The sequence below is a fragment of the Pristis pectinata genome, chromosome 19 (assembly GCF_009764475.1).
Source record: "Pristis pectinata isolate sPriPec2 chromosome 19, sPriPec2.1.pri, whole genome shotgun sequence".
Taxonomy (NCBI): Eukaryota; Metazoa; Chordata; class Chondrichthyes; order Rhinopristiformes; family Pristidae; genus Pristis; species Pristis pectinata.
The window spans coordinates 39,601,567-39,619,817 of NC_067423.1; the positions used below are offsets into that span (position 1 = coordinate 39,601,567).

Genomic DNA, 18,251 nt, shown 5'->3' on the forward strand with positions numbered 1-18,251 from the left:
AACACCTCATATTCCGCCTTGGTAGTCTCCAACCTGTCGGCCTCAACATCGATTTCTCTAACTTCCTGTAACCCCTCTCCTCTTTCCTTCCCCCCTTCCCCCCTCGTTTTCCCTCACTCCTGTGGCTCTCTCACCCCTTCCCTTTCCCCTCCCCCCACCCTCATGACCTGCCCATCTCCTCTCCTCCCCACTTCCTTCCCTTTATTCCTTGGTCCACTGCCCTCTCCGACCAGATTCCTCCTCCTTCAGCCCTTTGCCTCTTCTACCTATCGCCTCTCAGCTTCTCACATCATTCCTTCATTCCACCTCCCTCACCCACCTGCCTTCCCCCTCTCCCCTGGACTCACCTATCCCCTGCCTGCGTGCGCTCCTCCCCCTCCCCCCACCTTCCTATTCTGGCTTCTGCCCTCTTCCTTTCCGGTCCTGATGAAGTCTTGACCGGAAAAGTTGACTGTTTATTTCCCTCCATGGATGCTGCCTGACCTGCTGAGTCCCTCCAGCACTTTTTGTGTGTTGCCACGGAGTAGAATATCTCCTCTGGGAGCCTAGTGTCAGGTATCCCAAAAATGTGGCCCAACCATCATATAATTAGAGCCCCAATGCTGAGGATATTGACCTGGAAAGTCACACAGAAACAGACCCTTCAGCCCACCATGTCTGATCTGACCATCAAGTCCCAATCTATACATTTACCAGCATTTAGTCCAGATGTTTAGTTCTTTAAACAAGAAGTGAATATCACCACTGGCTACCAAGATACAGCAAACCCTGAGACTGACACCAAAATGTGTCAGTCAAGTGTTTCTCTGGATGCTGTGAGGGTACCTGCCTCCATCACCCTCTCAAACTGCAACAAGCCTCTGGTGGAAAGAATTCTTCCTCATATCCCCTCTAATCCTCCTACATCTCACCCCAAATTATGGTCTCCGGTCTTAGACACCTCTGAATGGGGAAAAGTTTCTTACTACCTACCCTATCTATGCCTCACATAAATCTGTATACCTCAATCATGTCTCCTCTCGGCCTCCTGAGCTCCAAGGAAAATAAATCCAGTCTATCCAGTTTCTCTGCAAAACTTAAATGTTCCATCCCAGGCAACATTCTGGCAAATCTCCTCTGCACCCTCTCCAGTGAAATCATGTCTTTCCTATAGTGTGATGATCAGAACTACACACAATATTCAGCCCGATACATCACGGGCACATCCCTCCCCACCATCGGCAGTATCTACAGGAGGTGCTGCCTCAAGAAGGCAACATCCATCATCAAAGATCCACACCATCCGGGACACGCCATCTTCTCACAGCTACCATCAGGCAGGAGCTACAGAAGCCTGAAGTCCCACACCACCAGGTTCAGGAACAGCTACTTCCCTTCAACCATTCAGTTCTTGAACCAACCTGCACAACCCTGATCACTACAGTGTAGCAACACTGTGACCAATTTGATCACTTTGTACTAAAGTGGACTTTGTTTTATTTTTGTTCTAATTGTGTCTTCCTTGTAAAAATTGTGTACAACTTATGTTTACGTTTTTCTTGTGAATGCTGCTTGTATGATGCTATGTGCCTGTAACGTTGCTACAAATACTTGTGCATGTGCATGTGACAATAAACTCAACTCTGACTTTGACAATATTCGAGCAACGGCCTAATCAATGTTTTGCAGAATTATACCAAGACCTCTTGTATCCTGTGCCCCAGCTGATGAAGGCAAGCTTTCCATCCGCCTTCTTCACCATCCTATCTACCTGTGCTGCCACCTTCAGGGATCCTTGGACTTGTACACCAAGGGCTCTCTCCTCCTCAATACTTCCTAGAGCCCTACCATTCATGGTGTGTGTCCTACCCTTATGAGACCCCATAAAATGCATCTCATCTCACCTATCAGGAATAAATTCCATCTGCCATTGCACTGCCCAATTTACCTGTTGGTCAATAGTAGTGTGTTCTCTGCTGATCAATAGCATTCTGTTTTGCCTTCCTAACAAGTTGCTGCAGCTGCCTGCTAAATTTTTGTTGTTTTTGCTAAATTCTTGCTATTCATACACAAGAACATATCAATAGCCCTGTACAGCCTTACTCCATTTAGATAACAGACTGCCTTTAGATTCCTCTTACCGAAGTACACTCCCATATTTGCTAAGTTTTCACCTACTCCTGACAACCTATCTACACCTGTTGAAGATTGCAAATACGCTCAACACAACATGCTCTCTTACCTATTTTCATATCATTGGCAAACTTAAATATCTTACACTCTGCCCTTTCCTCCAATCATTAATATAAATCGTAAATAATTGAGAGCCAGTCTGTGATCCTTGGGCACTCCACATGTTACATGCTTCCAGCCTAAAAAAGACCCATTAATTCCAACTCTGTTTTCTACGCAATAACCAATCTTCAATCCATGCTAACACGCTTCCCTAATACCATGAACCCTTGTGCACCAGCCTTTTGAGTGACACATTTCCAAATGGTCTTTGAAAATCCCAATACACTACATCTACAGGTTCCCCTCTATCGACCCTGCTTGTTACATCCTCAAAGAACTCTTACAAATTTGTCAAACATGATTTACCCTTTCACTATGGAAAGGTGAAACTATAGGTTGTAGCAACTTGAGTCACTTAATATATATAAGATTAATGCAGCCTGAGTTGGTCTATTCTTTAAAATTTATAACTATTGATAAAGCTCTGGTATTGCATGCAGTAGATCACATGAGAACAGAAATGCATGTACCATGAATAACATGATATTATTATGCATGCAAGGTAACAGTCCAGTTACTTCGTAAACCACAACACTGTTAATGCAGATTTTCATTGTCACTTGGTTGGTGATCCTCCAGATTAGAATGCACTTCCTGAACAATGAGACTGGGGTTTGTGGGGAGAAGGAGCTGTCTTTGCCTCTGTATTGTGAGGCATGGGACAAGTTAACTGGGCTGTATGATCAGGGTTAATCCCCAGCCCGAACTCCAGTGGGAGACTACACGTTGTTGCAAGTGAGAGGAGGATTTTGAGTGACGTGGAGCCACTGGGGGGCATGATCAACGAGCATTCAAGAAGTGATGCCTGGAGCAGGGTACTCTTGTTTGGCCTTGAAGTGCACTCCTGCCCCATAAGGACACAAGAAGAAGTTCAAAATAACTTATCTTGCTGTGCCTTCTCTGGCATTGACTCTACTTCTCAACCATGTGGTCTCGCAGTGAATGCCAGGCACTGTCTCCCCACTCCCCAGACTAGGATTGCAGTCAGGTCCTGGTGAAGTTATTGGAAACTGATGTGCATGTTTAAACAAGGTCCTCACTGATTTCATTACAGTCTAGAATCTGAAATGTCAATGGGCAAGATTGAGATGGGAGACCAGTTATTGTCTCCTACATCTTAACTGCAATACTCCTGCCCCCTACCACCTCCCAACCCTCTGCCTGATTTTGGATGGACAGTGGGAGTTAGAATTTCCCCTCTTTGGCTCTTTGACCTCCTTGACACTGTTTAGAGGAAGAGGAGTTCTCTCACGTCCTGGCCGCTAGTTATCCCTCGGTAAATAACTCTTAAATGCCAGATGCTATGGTTATTATCACAACGATACTTGTGGGGTCCTTGGTGTGCACAAATAGGCAGGTTTCCCATGCCACAAAAGCGACCACACTTCAAGAGTACCTCATCAGCAATGAAGTGCTCTGAAATGCCCTGGGTTCAAAGGCATTATGGAAACGCTTTTATTCTCATTTCCACAGGTGCTAAGTGCTCTACTCGTGTTTGCTTTTAATGTTGGTGTTTGAGACTGCTTTCAAAAGAAAGACATGGGCTTAAAAAATTGTATTGCTTAGTACAATGTTATTGTCTGTTAGGCAATGGAACTTTTTTTGTGAAAAGATGATCATTAAACACAATCAAGTATCTTGGGCAGCAGTAGCTAGCTTGCATTTGCTTGAATCAGTTTGGGTTGGAGGTTCAACTGCAACCTGAGTTCAATGTTGTGATCAAAAAGCAATTTGTTGACACTGCTCCAGTGAGATTTATATCAGTCAACTTGAGTGTGAGTACGTTGATGATTATTTTCATATTTTGTAAAGATACTCTTTAAAATTCACCCTCCATATTCAATTCCTAATGTATAACGGTGGCACAGTGGTGCAGCTAGTAGAGCTGCCTCACAGCTCCAGTAATCCAGGTTCAATCCTGACTTCAGGTGCTGACTGTGTGGAGTTTGTATGTTCTTCCTGTGACTGCGTGGATTTTAAACTGGGTGCTCCAGTTCCTTCCCATATCACAAATATGTGTGGGTTATTAGATTAACTGGCCTCTGTAAGTTGTGCCTCGTGTGTAGATGAGTGGTAGAATTGAGGAGAGTTGATGGGGAGAATAAAATGGGATCAGTGTAATTGGGTGCTTGATGGTTGGCGCAGACTTGCTGGGCTGAAGAACCTGTTTTTGTGCTGTTTGACTCTATGTGAGTAGTGTTTGCAACACAAGATACATAACAAAACCAATTAGATTCCATTCTGCCTGAATAGAAATGGGTAACATCAGTGCCATATTTGACATGATAAGGTGTTTGCTGTTTTGCTGTTCAACCTGTACTATCAGCTGGTTTGTTAATCTCAATCTTTGCAATTGACAGACACATATTCAGATTTATAGTTTACAATGCTTTTGTGTCAGAGAGCTGAGGCATGTTTTCATTCACAGGGAAATATTTCTTGAAAATTTAATTTTATCACAGAATTTACTTGAACAAAGCAAAACTGCTTAATCTTTGAGTGTGGCTTCCATTTGCAGTGCACCAAGATTGTTATCTGGGGTTGAGAAGAGGTTAAACATTTCCCCACAGGGGAAGTAGAGAAAAAACAACAGTTAACTGGTTAAAACTAGGTTAAGAACAGAAGATAAAGAAGTAGGACGGGGACATTTTGCCCCTTGTATCAGCTCCACCATTCAATACAACCATGGCTGACCTTCTACCTCAGCAACACTCTCCTGCTCTAACCCCGTATCTCTTGATTCCCCAAAAATAATTTGATCTCAGTCTTCAATACACTCAGTGACCAAGCTTCCACAGCTCTCTTGGATACAGAATTCAGAGAGTCACTGCACTCGGGGTGAAATTTCTTCTCATCTCTATTCTAATGGTTGACCTCTTACACTGAGAACATAACCCCAGTTTTAGACACCCCGACCAAGAGAATCCCTCCCCACCATTGGAATTATCAACATGAGGCGCTGCCTCAAGAAGACAACATCCATCATCAAAGATCCCCACCATCAGGGCCATTCCACCTTCTCTCAGCTACCATCAGGCAGGAGGTACAGAAGCCTGAAGTCCCACACCACCAGGTTCAGGAACAGCTACTTCCCTTCAACCATTCGATTCTTGAACTAACCTGCACAACCCTAATCACTACCTCAGTATAGCAACATTATGATCACTTTGCACTACAATGGACTTTGTTTTTTTTTGTTCTAATTGTGTTCTTTCTTGTATAATTTATGTTTATATTTTTCTTGTGAATGTTGTGTATCTGATACTATGTGCCTGTGATGCTGCTGCAAGTAAGTTTTTCAATGCACCTGCGTATGCATGTATGCACATGACAATAAACTGGACTTTGACTTTGAATCATCATCCCTGCATCTACCTTGTCAATCCCCCAAAAAAACTTCCATATTTCAAAGAAATCACCTCTCAACCTTCTAAAGTTAAGAGTGTACACATCCAATCTGTTTTTTCTCTCCTGAAATCCCTTCCTTCCTGGGATCAATCTGGTGAATCTTTGTTGTAATTGTTGGCATATCCTTCCATAAGTAGGGCGACCAGTCCTGAATGCAGTATTTTAGGCACAGTCTCACCAGGATCCTGTGCAATTCCAGCAAGACTCTTTGTTCTTCTGATGAAATCATCTCACCTTCCTAATTGTTTGCTGCACCTGCACTTTAACTTGTAATGATTCATGTACAAGGACACCCAGTCTCTCTGAACTCCTACACCTTTTAATTTCTAATTATTTATAAAATAATTGTCCTCCTATTTTTTCTACCAAAGTGGATGAAATTGCATTTTTCCACACCTTATTTCATCTACCGCATCCTTTCCCATTCACTCAGCTCCTCCACAATCTTGCACACAACCTACACTGCCACCTAACGTGGTATCATCTTCACATTTGGATGCAATAGACTTGGTCCTCTCATCCAAATTACTGATAAAGATCGTGAACAGCTGGGGCCTCAGCAACAATCCCTGCAGCTCCCTTCTGGTCACAACCTGAAAATTATCATTTGTCTCTTATTACTTCTCTCTCTTTTCTGTTTGTTCAGTCCATGGCAGTTTATTACTCCCAATTTTAGTTGAATAATCCCTTGTGTGGCATCTTATTGGAGGTCTTAAGAAAATCTAAATATGCCATACATCCTCCTGTCATTGGGTCCTTGGGATTTATCAGCCTTCTGTATTATTAATTTCTCCATACTATCTTTTAATTCACCCTGTCCTCCACTATTACAAAAGTGGATGAGGCTGGCCATTGTGTGAAAGATTTGTATATTTCTTAAAACTAGAAGGCAAGGTTTCAGGGTTTACTACACTGATACTCAGAAAGGACAAACTTTTGAGGTAAGGTTGAACAGACCAGGCTTGTGTCCACTGGAGTTTAGACTCTATGACTCTCGTGCTGATGAGAATCCCTACAGAGTTCCTTGCCGTGCACTTAGACATCAGGAAATGGCTACAGTTTTGCACTACTCCAAGTTAAACCTACCTTCAATAGCAGAGTGTTGCGAGAATGAATTTCTAGGCATTGATCTCCATATTATATAAAAGGATTTAGAGGTACAGGTAGGGTGCAAAAAGAATTACAAAGAGAATAGCTGAAATCGGAAGTGGGATATTATTGTTAAGAGGAAAGAATGAACAGATTGGGGCATTCGCTGCTTTAGAGATGAGAAGGTTGTAAGGTGACCAGTTTATGACTGCAAGACCATTTGATAGGGCGGACATTGAAAAGGTGTAGAGGAGACCAAGCCAAGAGCAGCGCTGGAAAGGCTGCCCCTCATTATTGCTTTCATGAGAGAATGGGCCAGTCACATCCTGTCTTACAACTCCAGACTCCAGTCACTTTCCATCTCTCAAGATCTATTTTTCAGCAAAGGCAGAGTTGATCATGAAATCTACCTCCATCTCCAGTGCACCAGCACACCTTCTGGCCAGGTGAGGGGAAGTGAATGTGAAGACCAGGACCTCAAACACAGCACCAAGCTCATAGTCCACTGGGCAGGAGTGATCCCTTATATGCTTCAGCACTTTAAAGCACTGAGGTTCTACTAATGCTGCCTCTGCAAAATCCTCCAAATCCATTGGCAGGATGAGCAAACCAACGGCATTGTCCTCTCCCAGGACAACACCCACTCCATCAAGGGTCCAATGACATTCAACCTGCAGAGGTCACAGCCCATGGCATGCCTCACAGTAGAATCCTGACACATAACTACTCAAAGCTCCGTCATCACAAGAGATTCACAGCAGAACAGAAAAAAAACTTCACAAAGCCTCCTTGAAAAAGTGTAACGTCCTCACCAACCTCCCTGGATTGTGAATAATGGAGAAGGGGTCTGAGGTAAAGCACAGAATACCTCAAGTAACTGCGTTGAGAGCAGGCAGAAGCCCAGCAAAAGAGATGGAAAGATCGCGCTACCCCTATAACAACCCACCCACCCACCCACCTCAGAGTCTGCAGAGCTCACATTGCCCCCAGTGCCCATCTTGGAAACAGAGAACCACAGTGATCCCCAGTCCTGAGGGATTGCCCAAGAGAAAGACCCTGACAATTCAGGGGCTTACCAGGCCATTCAGATTACATTAAGAAACCATGCATTAGAAACCCTATATTCTTTTTTATGAGTTATGTGATAGATTTTAAGTGCAAAATAAACTGTGTGATGTAATTAGCACTTTGGTGCCTTACACGTTATGTGAAATTATATTGTGGTTTTCCATGCACATCAGTTATTGGTCTACTGAGTGCAAAGCAGTGACATCAGTCAGCAGACAATAGAATTCAATATTTGCAGAGATCTCTTAGACAGCTATGAATCATTATCGCTGGACCAAGGACATCCTCCAACTCAAGCAGTCCCATCAGGTTCAGGGCTCTTCCTTATGCCTGTGTCTGGCACAGTGGCGTGACAATGGTAGTGGCATAAGTTACCATTCAATAACGTGAGAACACAAGCCACTGACTTCTTGGCGAATCTTGTGGACAAGTCATTTCAGGAGTTAGCAAGGTTGGGGGGGGGGGTGTGGTTAGAGGAGTGATTAGGTACAAATAAGGATCTCCATCTCTGACAGAGATGTACAAAATATTGAGGAACAGATAGAGTAGACAGCCAGTGCCTCTTTCCCAGGGCACCAATGCTCAACACAAGAGGACATGGCTTTAAAGTAATGGGTGGGAAGTTCAAGGGACATATCAGAGGGAGGTTTTTTACCCAGAGAGTGGTAAGTGCATGGAATGTGCTGCCTGGGGTGGTGGTGGAGGCAGGTACATTGGTCAAATTCAAGAGATTGTTAGGTAAGCATATGTAGGAGTTTAAAATAGGGGGATATGTGGGAGGAAGGGGTTAGATAGTCTTAGGCATGGTTTAAAGGTCGGCACAACATGGTGGGCCGAAGGGCCTGTATTGTTCTATGGTTCTATTCAGGACTTTGAATGCAATTGTCAGATGCAATGCAGAGCAGAATATGCCACTGACCCACCATCCAGTTGCACCAGTACAGAGTGGCCTAACCCACCATCATTAATTGAACTGCTGGAGGACCATTGAAAAGAACGTTTGTAATTTTATTTTTGTGAGAACAAACATAACTCTTCCTCCAGGGTGTGGAGACTTCGGCTTTGGTCAGCTCAGTGAAATGGCTGACTGATTTCTCCGCCACCCCTCCCCACCACATTTTCCCCACCCCGGCCAACTGAGAGCCAGACTTTCCAATCACTCAAGCTTCCTGGCAGTCATGACAAGTGGGAACACTGACCGGCATGTATCATCTAGTACCCAGCAATGGCCCAATGTGCACCACAAATCACAAGCATCCCCAAGGACTCCTGGCCTGTGCCGTTACTGGTTATTACTGCACTGTTCTCAATGTTAAATTAACAGTGTAAGCAGAAAACGTACCTTGATTCGAATTTCCACTAGAGTTAAAGCAGCAGAAACAGTTAAAAGAGCCTCATTTTCTGCCACAGGCTTGATTTCCCAGGATTGGAAAGGCATGTTGACATCATTTCTCTGAATCAGGGTGAAGATGTTGAATGTGTCCATCTTAAAGGAGATTACATTTGTCTCTGGATCAAATGTGACACTATGAATGCCATCTGTCCTCCACTGCACTCCTTTAAAGAAAAGACAAGAGGTTAAATCCAGTGTTTAAAAACTGGATGTCAAAGGAATCAACTTGTTCCTGGAAGGAGGCAGAAACAGAGACAGAGTCTGGGTGAATGCCTGAGGAAGAGCATGAGCGAGAAAGCACAGGGTGGCACAATGAAGGGCTCAAAGAGGAGAAAGGTTTGCGATGCTGATAAACCATTGCTCTAACTGTGAGAAGACCTCATGGAAACAATGATTTTCTTGGTACTTTGCAGGTTAAATCTATGTACAGATACAAGCTTAGAAAAACTTCTTGTTGGTGAACTTGACTGAACCTGAGTGATCAAAAGCCTAGCAGAATGAGACCAGAGAGCGGGACTGGGAGCCTCTTGGAGATTGGGAAATACTACAGTGAGGTAGATTTAATGTGATGTGGAGGTGGATAAAGGGAAAGGGGAGATTTGGGATTTGCCTAGTATTCCACTTACCTGCAAGAGTGCTAGTCCAGCAATGTGCTGGGAAGATCATGTTGTGCCAGGAAGGCCTCACACTGGGTCCCCTCAGGAAAGTGTGGTTCAAGTTCCCCTGTAATACTCCTAAAGGAGTGTTGCATGTGAAACAATGTCAGCCTGTGTGGCCCTGATATTGAAACTGCATTAGGGTCACAAAGGTAGCCCATGACAGGAAATAACCGCTTGAATTTTCAGAGTGCCACAAAACATCCTGGAAATAGTTGTTACTGTGCTTCATTCATGAAAAATAATTCAACTGCATAATGCTGAAAATTCAATCTAATTTCCTAGCGTGCAATACATAGAAGCCAATGCAATATTCTTAATAGAATCTAACCAATACCCTGAACAGCTTAACATAACTATCACCCTTTTGTGTTCAAGCATCTATGAGATTCATTTTGTTTTTCAATATACTTTTTGTACCTGTCCACTAATTTTTAGTGAGTTTTATAGCTGGACCCATTACATTTCTATGCTCCTCCACAGTTCTTCATTTAGAAATTGCTCCGATTCACCTTTCAGAAGTCCACCTGTAACAGTATTGCTGCTTGCAATCTATCAATAACCTTTGAAATTTTTGCTCTCATTTATACAACTTACCGTAAAACTTAACTTGAACTTAGCAAATCTTAATGTATAGATTTCTATTCCATCATCTAAATATGGTGAAAAGCTGAAGTTCCAAGACAGGGGGGCAACACTCTCCTATTTTTCTGATTGTCTCACACTTTCCTTTATTCCACTTACTATTTCCTATTCAGGACTGTAAGGAGGGAGACGGTGGTCAAGAGGAGAGCAACCCGAATCAGAATCAGATTTATTATCACTGACATATATGTCATGAAATTTGTTGTTTTGCAGCAGTAGTACAGTGCAAGACATAAAGACATAAAAATTACTGTAAGTTACAAAGAGAAAAAAAGTGCAAAAGAGGAATAATGAGGTAGTGTTCATGGACCGTTTAGAAATCTGATGGCAGAGGGGAAGAAACTGTTCCTGAAACGTTGAGTGTGGGTCTTCAGGCTCCTGTACCACCTCCCCAATGGCAGTAACATGAAGAGGGCATGTCCCAGGTGGTGGGGTCCTTAATGATGGATACCTCGATGGCGGAGAGGGTGGTGCATGTGATGGAGCTGGCAGAGTCTACAACCCTCTGCAGCCTCTTTCGATCCTGCACATTGGAGCATCCATACCAGGGGGTGATGCAACCAGTCAGCATGCTCTCCACTGTATATCTGTAGAAATTTGCAAGAGTCTTTCATGACGTACCAAATCTCCTCAAACTCCTAATGAAGTAGAGCCGCTGGCGTGCCTTCTTAGTGATTGCACAGAAGTAGACCTGTAAGGGCCAGGCAGTGAGATGGATCCTCCAAGCATACTGCAGGCTAGATCAGGAGAGGAGAAGTAGCTACATGAACATGAAGACTGGGAAAGGCAGAAGCAGTACCGAGAGTCTGCCCTCTGGTTAGACTTCATGAGACGAAGAGAAAATGTAATATGCACAACTGGGGAGGAGTTTGGCTGAACCAATCAGCCAATTAGAAAGAACTCTGAATAAAACAGAAAATGTAGAAATGCTCAGCAGGTCAAGCAATATATGTGGAAAAAGAAACAGAGTTAATGTTTCAGGTTGAAGACTCTTCAACAAGTCAGAAATGGAAAACTTTATCAGGTCTCGAAGGGTCTCCACCTGAATCGCTAACTCTGTTACTCTTTCTATGGATAGTGCCCGGCCTGCTGAGTGCTTCCAGCATTTTCCGTTTTTACTTTAGATTCCCAGCGTCTGTACACACTTCTCCCCCTCAACTCCTCACACGTCTGGTCCCAACATCATTAAAGCTCAATTTGCTTATGAAATTATCATATTGCAAATTTATATCTTAAGAATCCAGAATAAAATGCAAATTTGCAACAAAATGCCTATCTGTGTTCACACCTGGCTGGTACTCAATATTCACTCAAAAAATGTCAAAGTTGAGTTTATTGTCATATGCACAAGTACATGTGTGCACAGGTACAATGAAAAACTTACTTGCAGCAGCATCACAGGCACATAGCATCAGATACACAACATTCACAAGAAAAACATAAATTACACATAAATTGTACAGAATTTTTACAAGAGAACAGAATTAGAACAAAAAAAAATGTCCATTTTAGTGCAAAGTGATCAAAATGGTCACGGTGTTGCTAAACTGTAGTGATTAGTGTTTTGCTGGTTGGTTCAAGAACCAAATAGTTGGAGGGAAGTAGCTGTTCTTGAACCTGGTGGTTTATAGTTCTGTTTTATTCTTTTTTTTTAATAATTGGAACATTCAAGCCAATCAGAAATTGTCATACCAAAATATCACATCTCTGTGTGACAAATCAGAAATTATTCATCAGTGCGCTTATTTTATCATCATCCTTACACTGATGTGCGCTATATACTATGGAACAGGAAAATCAATTCCAATCACAAAGACTCCATCTGAACTCCTCACATCTTTGAAAATTGGTTTTATGCCTTTTACTAGTCTTGTCAACTCCCAGAAGCTGACTCTGTTAACCCCAGGGACTAGAAGTAATGAAGATACTAATTAACAGGAAAAACGCATTGTTTATTTCTGCAAAGTGATGACCCACACATTACGGGGGGTAGTGTTCCTCGAAGACGGTCCGCATCACGATTTTCTGTAACGCAAAGCTGCGTCATCAGCGCACGCATCAAGAAATGCAAGTTGAAAAAAATATATATTTTGCGTTTATTTACTTTTTTTCTCATAAATTCTTTGCGAGGGAATTTTATTCTCTCTCTCAAATCTTTGGGTAGTGATTTTTGAATTCTGTAGGGGCGAAATTCCATTATCTGAAAGTCTGTAACGTGGGGGTTGCCTGCACTCCTGGCCAATAGGTAGCCCCAGAAGAGCAATTTCAGAAGAGAGGTGAATACAATAAACTTACTAGACCGGTGAGAAATGCGACACAAAATGTTTAAACGACTGTTTTCTCCTATAAATTATGACTTCTAATACAGCCTAAACCAATGAGAATTAGGAATAAAAGCAGAAAATATTGAATACCCTCAGGAGATCAGGCTGCATCTGCAGGATGAGGAAGAGACTGCTGTTTCTCCATCCACGGATGCTGCCTGACCTGCTGAGTGTTTCCAGCATCTTCTATTTTTATTTCAGATTTCCAGAACTTGCTGTTTTTTATATTTTCATTTACTAATGAGGATTAGATTTCTGTACCAGAAGGGTTCAGACTTTAGCATTGCCCTTCCTGGCCTCGCCAGTCTTTCGATTTTTAATTAGGCCTGAATAAATACAATACCTGCTGCATCCCATCTGGCAGGCTTGGGCTGTTCAAAGAATAATGCTCTCAGAGGGAGTTTGATGGCGATTCCTACAGCTGGTATAGGATGGTTTTCGCCTTCCTTTTCCTCAAGATTTCCCAGAAAGGAAGTGCTTTCCCTGGCTGACACCAGTGGATAGGAAAATGGCTGCAAACCCGTATCCGACAGCTAAAAATGTAGGTATCACAAAAGGTTTACCGACTAGTTATTTTTTAATATATTATTGATAAAATATCTTTGATAAGATGACACAAGACATTAAAAAATGTTGTATTTTACCTATTTGTCCTTTTTTTAACATATTATTTATACCGTATCTATGAACTGATACCACAAGACATTAAAAAATGTTGGATTTGACCTACTAAGCAGAATCACTGCCCATTTCCCCGCCTGCCTGCACTTACCTAGGCACATGTGGAGAGCTAGAAAAGCTGAAGGCCAAGTGAATTAAGCCTTGAATTTCTGCAATCATTCATCCTGATTTAAGGTTAATTTGTCTGATGTAATCCCTGCCCATAAAGGTGTCCTTCCCATCCATTGGCAATGGTGAGTTCCTGCTGATTCTGCCCAGTTCATGAATGCTCATCAAAATGTACCAAAAGTTTTGAACAAACTACAAGCATTTTTGGTTACATTAGTCCACTGCTAATGCCTACAGCACAGTGACAGTAGGTATGTTGGAGCCTTATTCAAAACCATGGGGATATTTACTATCCTGGAAACATTCTGCATAAAATTAGACATTTCAATGGGCATACATGTTGCATTCTGCTCAAGGAGCCCTGGAGAACTTTGGATCACCCACCAAAGGCAGGACTTGTATTTTTGTCTGTGGACACTACAGTCCCTAGAGGGGACTCATAAATTAACCTGAGCTACAGAATGATTGCTAAAAACCCGCACAATAAGCATAAGCAAATAGATTTCAGTTTCTGATGTTGTTAGACTTCTAGGAACCGACAGTCAGCATTCACCCAATTACAAAGTCTTCAGTGCATCATCTTTGAGTAGATGTCACATTATGCATTCAACACTCTAGAGTGGAAAGTTAACCAATGAAGGATTGCAAAGGATTCATTCCTAGCATTTGAGAGGGGTAGAGGATTATTAGATCATATTAGGTAAAGAGGATATAGCACAGCAACGGCAGAGGAGTCCTTTGTTAAAAATTCAATAGCTACTTCTCTTCAGTATCCTGCCCAAAGGTTATGATACAACTGCTCAGGCATTCCTGATTCGTGGAATTATTGGATTATTTGCATGGTAAATGGAAGGTGGCAGTGGGGAAGATGCCTAATAAGATTAGTATGAAATTTGGGCAAAGGCCCCCAGATTCTTTTGCATTTACCCCCTCCACCTATCTGTTGGGTGTGCTGCAAGCCTCAGCCCCTAGGCCTGGTTTTCCACAACTTTCCAGTCACATGGCCTGTCCTATGATTGCTTTTGTAGATGCTGGTAAATTTGGTATGAAAGCCATTGCCTTGCTTCTCAGTGTGCTTAATTCATCTTTCTTTGCAAAGCGTTCTGACTTTATTGAATGTCTTCAATAGACCATCTACAACCTCCTTCTATTCTGCTTTGTTGACCACTTCCCGGTTGTCTCCCAGCATCTAGCACATGTCAATTTGCTGCACATCCCATACTCTGGAAACCAAGCTGCTCAGTTACTCTGTGATAACAGTCTAATTTTTCCCTTCTGGGAGACACTTAACAGTCTTGCTCTTTGTCCTTCTCTTCCGTCTTTGGTTACTCTTCGCAAAGCTATTTGACCAACTAGGCTGAAGATGATCAAACTCCAGTCTAGGGAGACACAGGAGACTGCAGATGCTGGAATCTGGAGCAACACACAATCTGCTGGAGGAGCTCAGCAGATTGAGCAGCATCTGGGAGAGGAAAGGAATTGTTGAAATTCAGACCCGATGCAGGGTTTGGACTTGAAATATTGACAGTTCCTTTCCTCCCACAGATGCTACTCAACCCGCTGAGTTCTTCCAGCAGATTGTTTGTTAGTCCTGTCTAGGGATCTCAGGAGACAATAAAGCGTGAAACGACTACTTCAGCAAGATGGGAATATTTCACCGAGATGGAAGTATTTCTTTTTCAATCCATCTTAAAACACTTGCAACTTTTGATATGTCTATTATAATAGCTTCCTAATGTCAACTCTCCAGACCCTTCTTTTATTTAATCAAACTGTCATTTTCTAAGTAGGTTAATAAGACCTAGAAAATCAATAAACAATTTCTGGAGGAGGGGAAACATTTGTTATCTGATGTGCATTTGCCAAGAAAGTTCTCAGTGTCACATTTAGCATTAAGGAAGTAATCTTCAGGACATGACATTTCTGGTTGCATTTGGGGTTTATAAAACAGTTAGAATGAAGGCAAACCAGGCTTAAATTGGTCTTTTTCCTTGCCATTTACCTGTTTGTTGTCTTGGGCCTGTTAAACTGACAACAGGAAGAATGTAGTCTTCTGTGCATCCTCAAACAAGCTTAGTTAACCTGTTCACCGTTGGTATCGGTTGATAGAATAATGGTGGCCAATACACCATGTGCACTCATGGCTCTTCTTCATATATTGCCATGGGATTTTTTTTTAATCATCACAAAGTCTAGACTTAACAGCCCATTAGAAAGGCATTCCTCCAATAGTATGGCACTCCATGGTGCTGCGCTGAAGTGTCAACTTAGTGTGTGCTTAAGGTTTGAAGTGGAGGGTTGAAACACTTGTAGATCTAATTTGCTGACTTGCTGTCTTTGAGAGCACATTGAATTGAGGGAATGGCTGGGTTTACCAATTTAGAAACATGATCTTTCTTAACATGTTTACAATTTTATATACAGCAAGAACAAGTTGTTAAACAACATTTGTGATTTTGGGATATGAAAAAGTGGAACCTACCTGGACAATTCTCCATCCATTAACAAACTTGGGTTGAGGTGGCAACTTCAACACATCAAAATAATAAACGCCGCCCAGAGGTGTGTACTGATTAAAGTCAACGATATATTGATCTATGGCCTCTTTGGATGCAGTTGCTGCATACATATAAAAGACAAGTTAAATCACAACATGACAGATGACAGAATTCCCTTTCCAAGTAGTGAAAAAAATTACCTCAAATTCTTATGTTTCATTCTTCCTTAATATTGTGACTATTGTAACTTTATGGTTAACAGCTCCAAATCCTGAAAGTAAGTCATTCTCTAAAAATTTATCCTTGGGATTTGGGCCAATGCAGAGTCTACACAGTCCAATAAAAAGATGAATTTATGGTCTTAAAAGTATTATCTAAACCCAGAGGGTGTTAAAATGCCTGAAGTAAAATAAGAATAAAACAAAACATATCAGTTCTAATTTATTAGAGAGGTACTCCAGAAAAAGCCTCAGACCACGAAATTAGGCTCCTTAATTCTCTCTTCTGATGCTGGAGGTGTCAATATTCCTCTAATGTGCTGTGTGAATTGCACGCTTACTGTACACCAGACTGAGTAATGCAGTAGCTGAAAGCAATGGACAGCAGACAGGAATTATGTACGGTGGGTAGTTGGTGCCATCTGTCCTTCAACAATGCTGATTTGGTGCCAGCCTTGTTAGGTTAGGCTTTGACAATACAGCTAGCACCCTTCACTGAGCTTGCATTGGAAACTTGGTGCTTAGCAACAACAAAGACCCCTAACCCTCGCCAATACCGTACTATTTATAGGATCACTGTGGTTGACAGAAGAGTCAGTAGAGGGGAGTAGTAAGCTTGATTTGTGATATCAGAATAGTCAGGAAGTTTTGTCATTGGAGAAAATGTTCAGTAAACTTAATCGATTTCTGATGAAAGCTCATTTGACATGAAAGATTACCTGTGTTTCTCTTTCCATGAATGCTGCCTGAGTGTTCTTCCAATACTTTCTGTTTATTTGTTGAAGTTAATCCTTAGAGTCCAGGTATTACTCTGGTAAATCTATGCTGCACTCTCTCCAAGGCCAATATCCCTCCTTATTGCTCTGTAAACATACAGTCTGACCTCTACACCTTGGTATAAAGGCCAGCATCCCATTAGCTCCCCATTCACTGTGCCTGGCTATAACATTTTAATTACATTTGCACTTTTTTGGCACTACTGGCTCTAGCTTTCCGCTATTTAGAAAGTAACCTGTTCTATTCCATGTATGCCTAAAGTGGATGACCTCACATTTGCCTACACTGAGATACATTTACCACAATTCTGTCCATTCACTTAATCTATTAATATCATTGTGTGATTTGATGCTGCCATCTGCACTGCTCGCAATGCCATCCATCTTTATGTTACTGAAGAAATAAGATATGCAGCTTTCTGCCCATCATCTAAGCAATTTATAAACATGACAAATAGTGGAAGTTCCTCCTTGTGGAACCCTAATTATCACATAGAGTCATACAGCACAGAAACAGGCCCTACGGCCCAACTGGCCCATGCCGAACAAGATGCCTCATCCAAGCTAGTCCCATTTGCCAGCGTTTGGCCCATAACCTTCTGAACCTTTCCTATCCATGTACCTGTCCAACTGTCTTTTACAAGTTGTTATTGTACCTGCCTCAACCACTTCCTCTGGCTGCTGATTCCACATACATACCACCCTTTGTGTAAAAGAGTTGCCCTTCAAGTTCCTATTAAATCTTTTGCCTCTCACCTTAAACCTATGGCCTCTAGTTCTTGAAAACTCTGGGAAAAGGACTGAGTGCATTCACCCTATCTATGCCCCTCATGATTTTACACACCTCGATAAGATCACCACTTAGTCAGAATCAGAACCAGGTATATTATCACTGACATATGCCATGAAATTTGTTGTTTTGTGGCAGCAGTACAGTGCAAGACATAAAGACATAAAAATTATGATAAGTTACAAAAAGAAACAAAGAGTGCAAAGGAGGAATAACGAGGTTGTCTCCTACGCTCCTGCCAATCTGAAGGTTCCGATCCATGATACTTATTCTTGTCAATCAGCCAATTACCTAAACAAGAATAATTTGTCTTTAAGTTCGTG

At 42.1% G+C, this 18,251-nt stretch overlaps 1 protein-coding gene across 1 annotated transcript in view; it reads right to left on the minus strand.

The window, feature by feature from the left end:
* dnai7 (dynein axonemal intermediate chain 7) overlaps window positions 1-18,251 on the minus strand; it is a 69,138-nt gene that overhangs the window by 10,877 nt on the left and 40,010 nt on the right. The window contains exons 10-12 of the mRNA XM_052034169.1: window positions 16,129-16,265; window positions 13,201-13,390; window positions 9,182-9,396 (exon numbers count right to left, since the gene is read on the minus strand). Of these exons, the coding sequence (XP_051890129.1) occupies window positions 9,182-9,396; window positions 13,201-13,390; window positions 16,129-16,265 (542 nt within the window). The remainder of the gene's footprint in view (window positions 1-9,181; window positions 9,397-13,200; window positions 13,391-16,128; window positions 16,266-18,251) is intronic.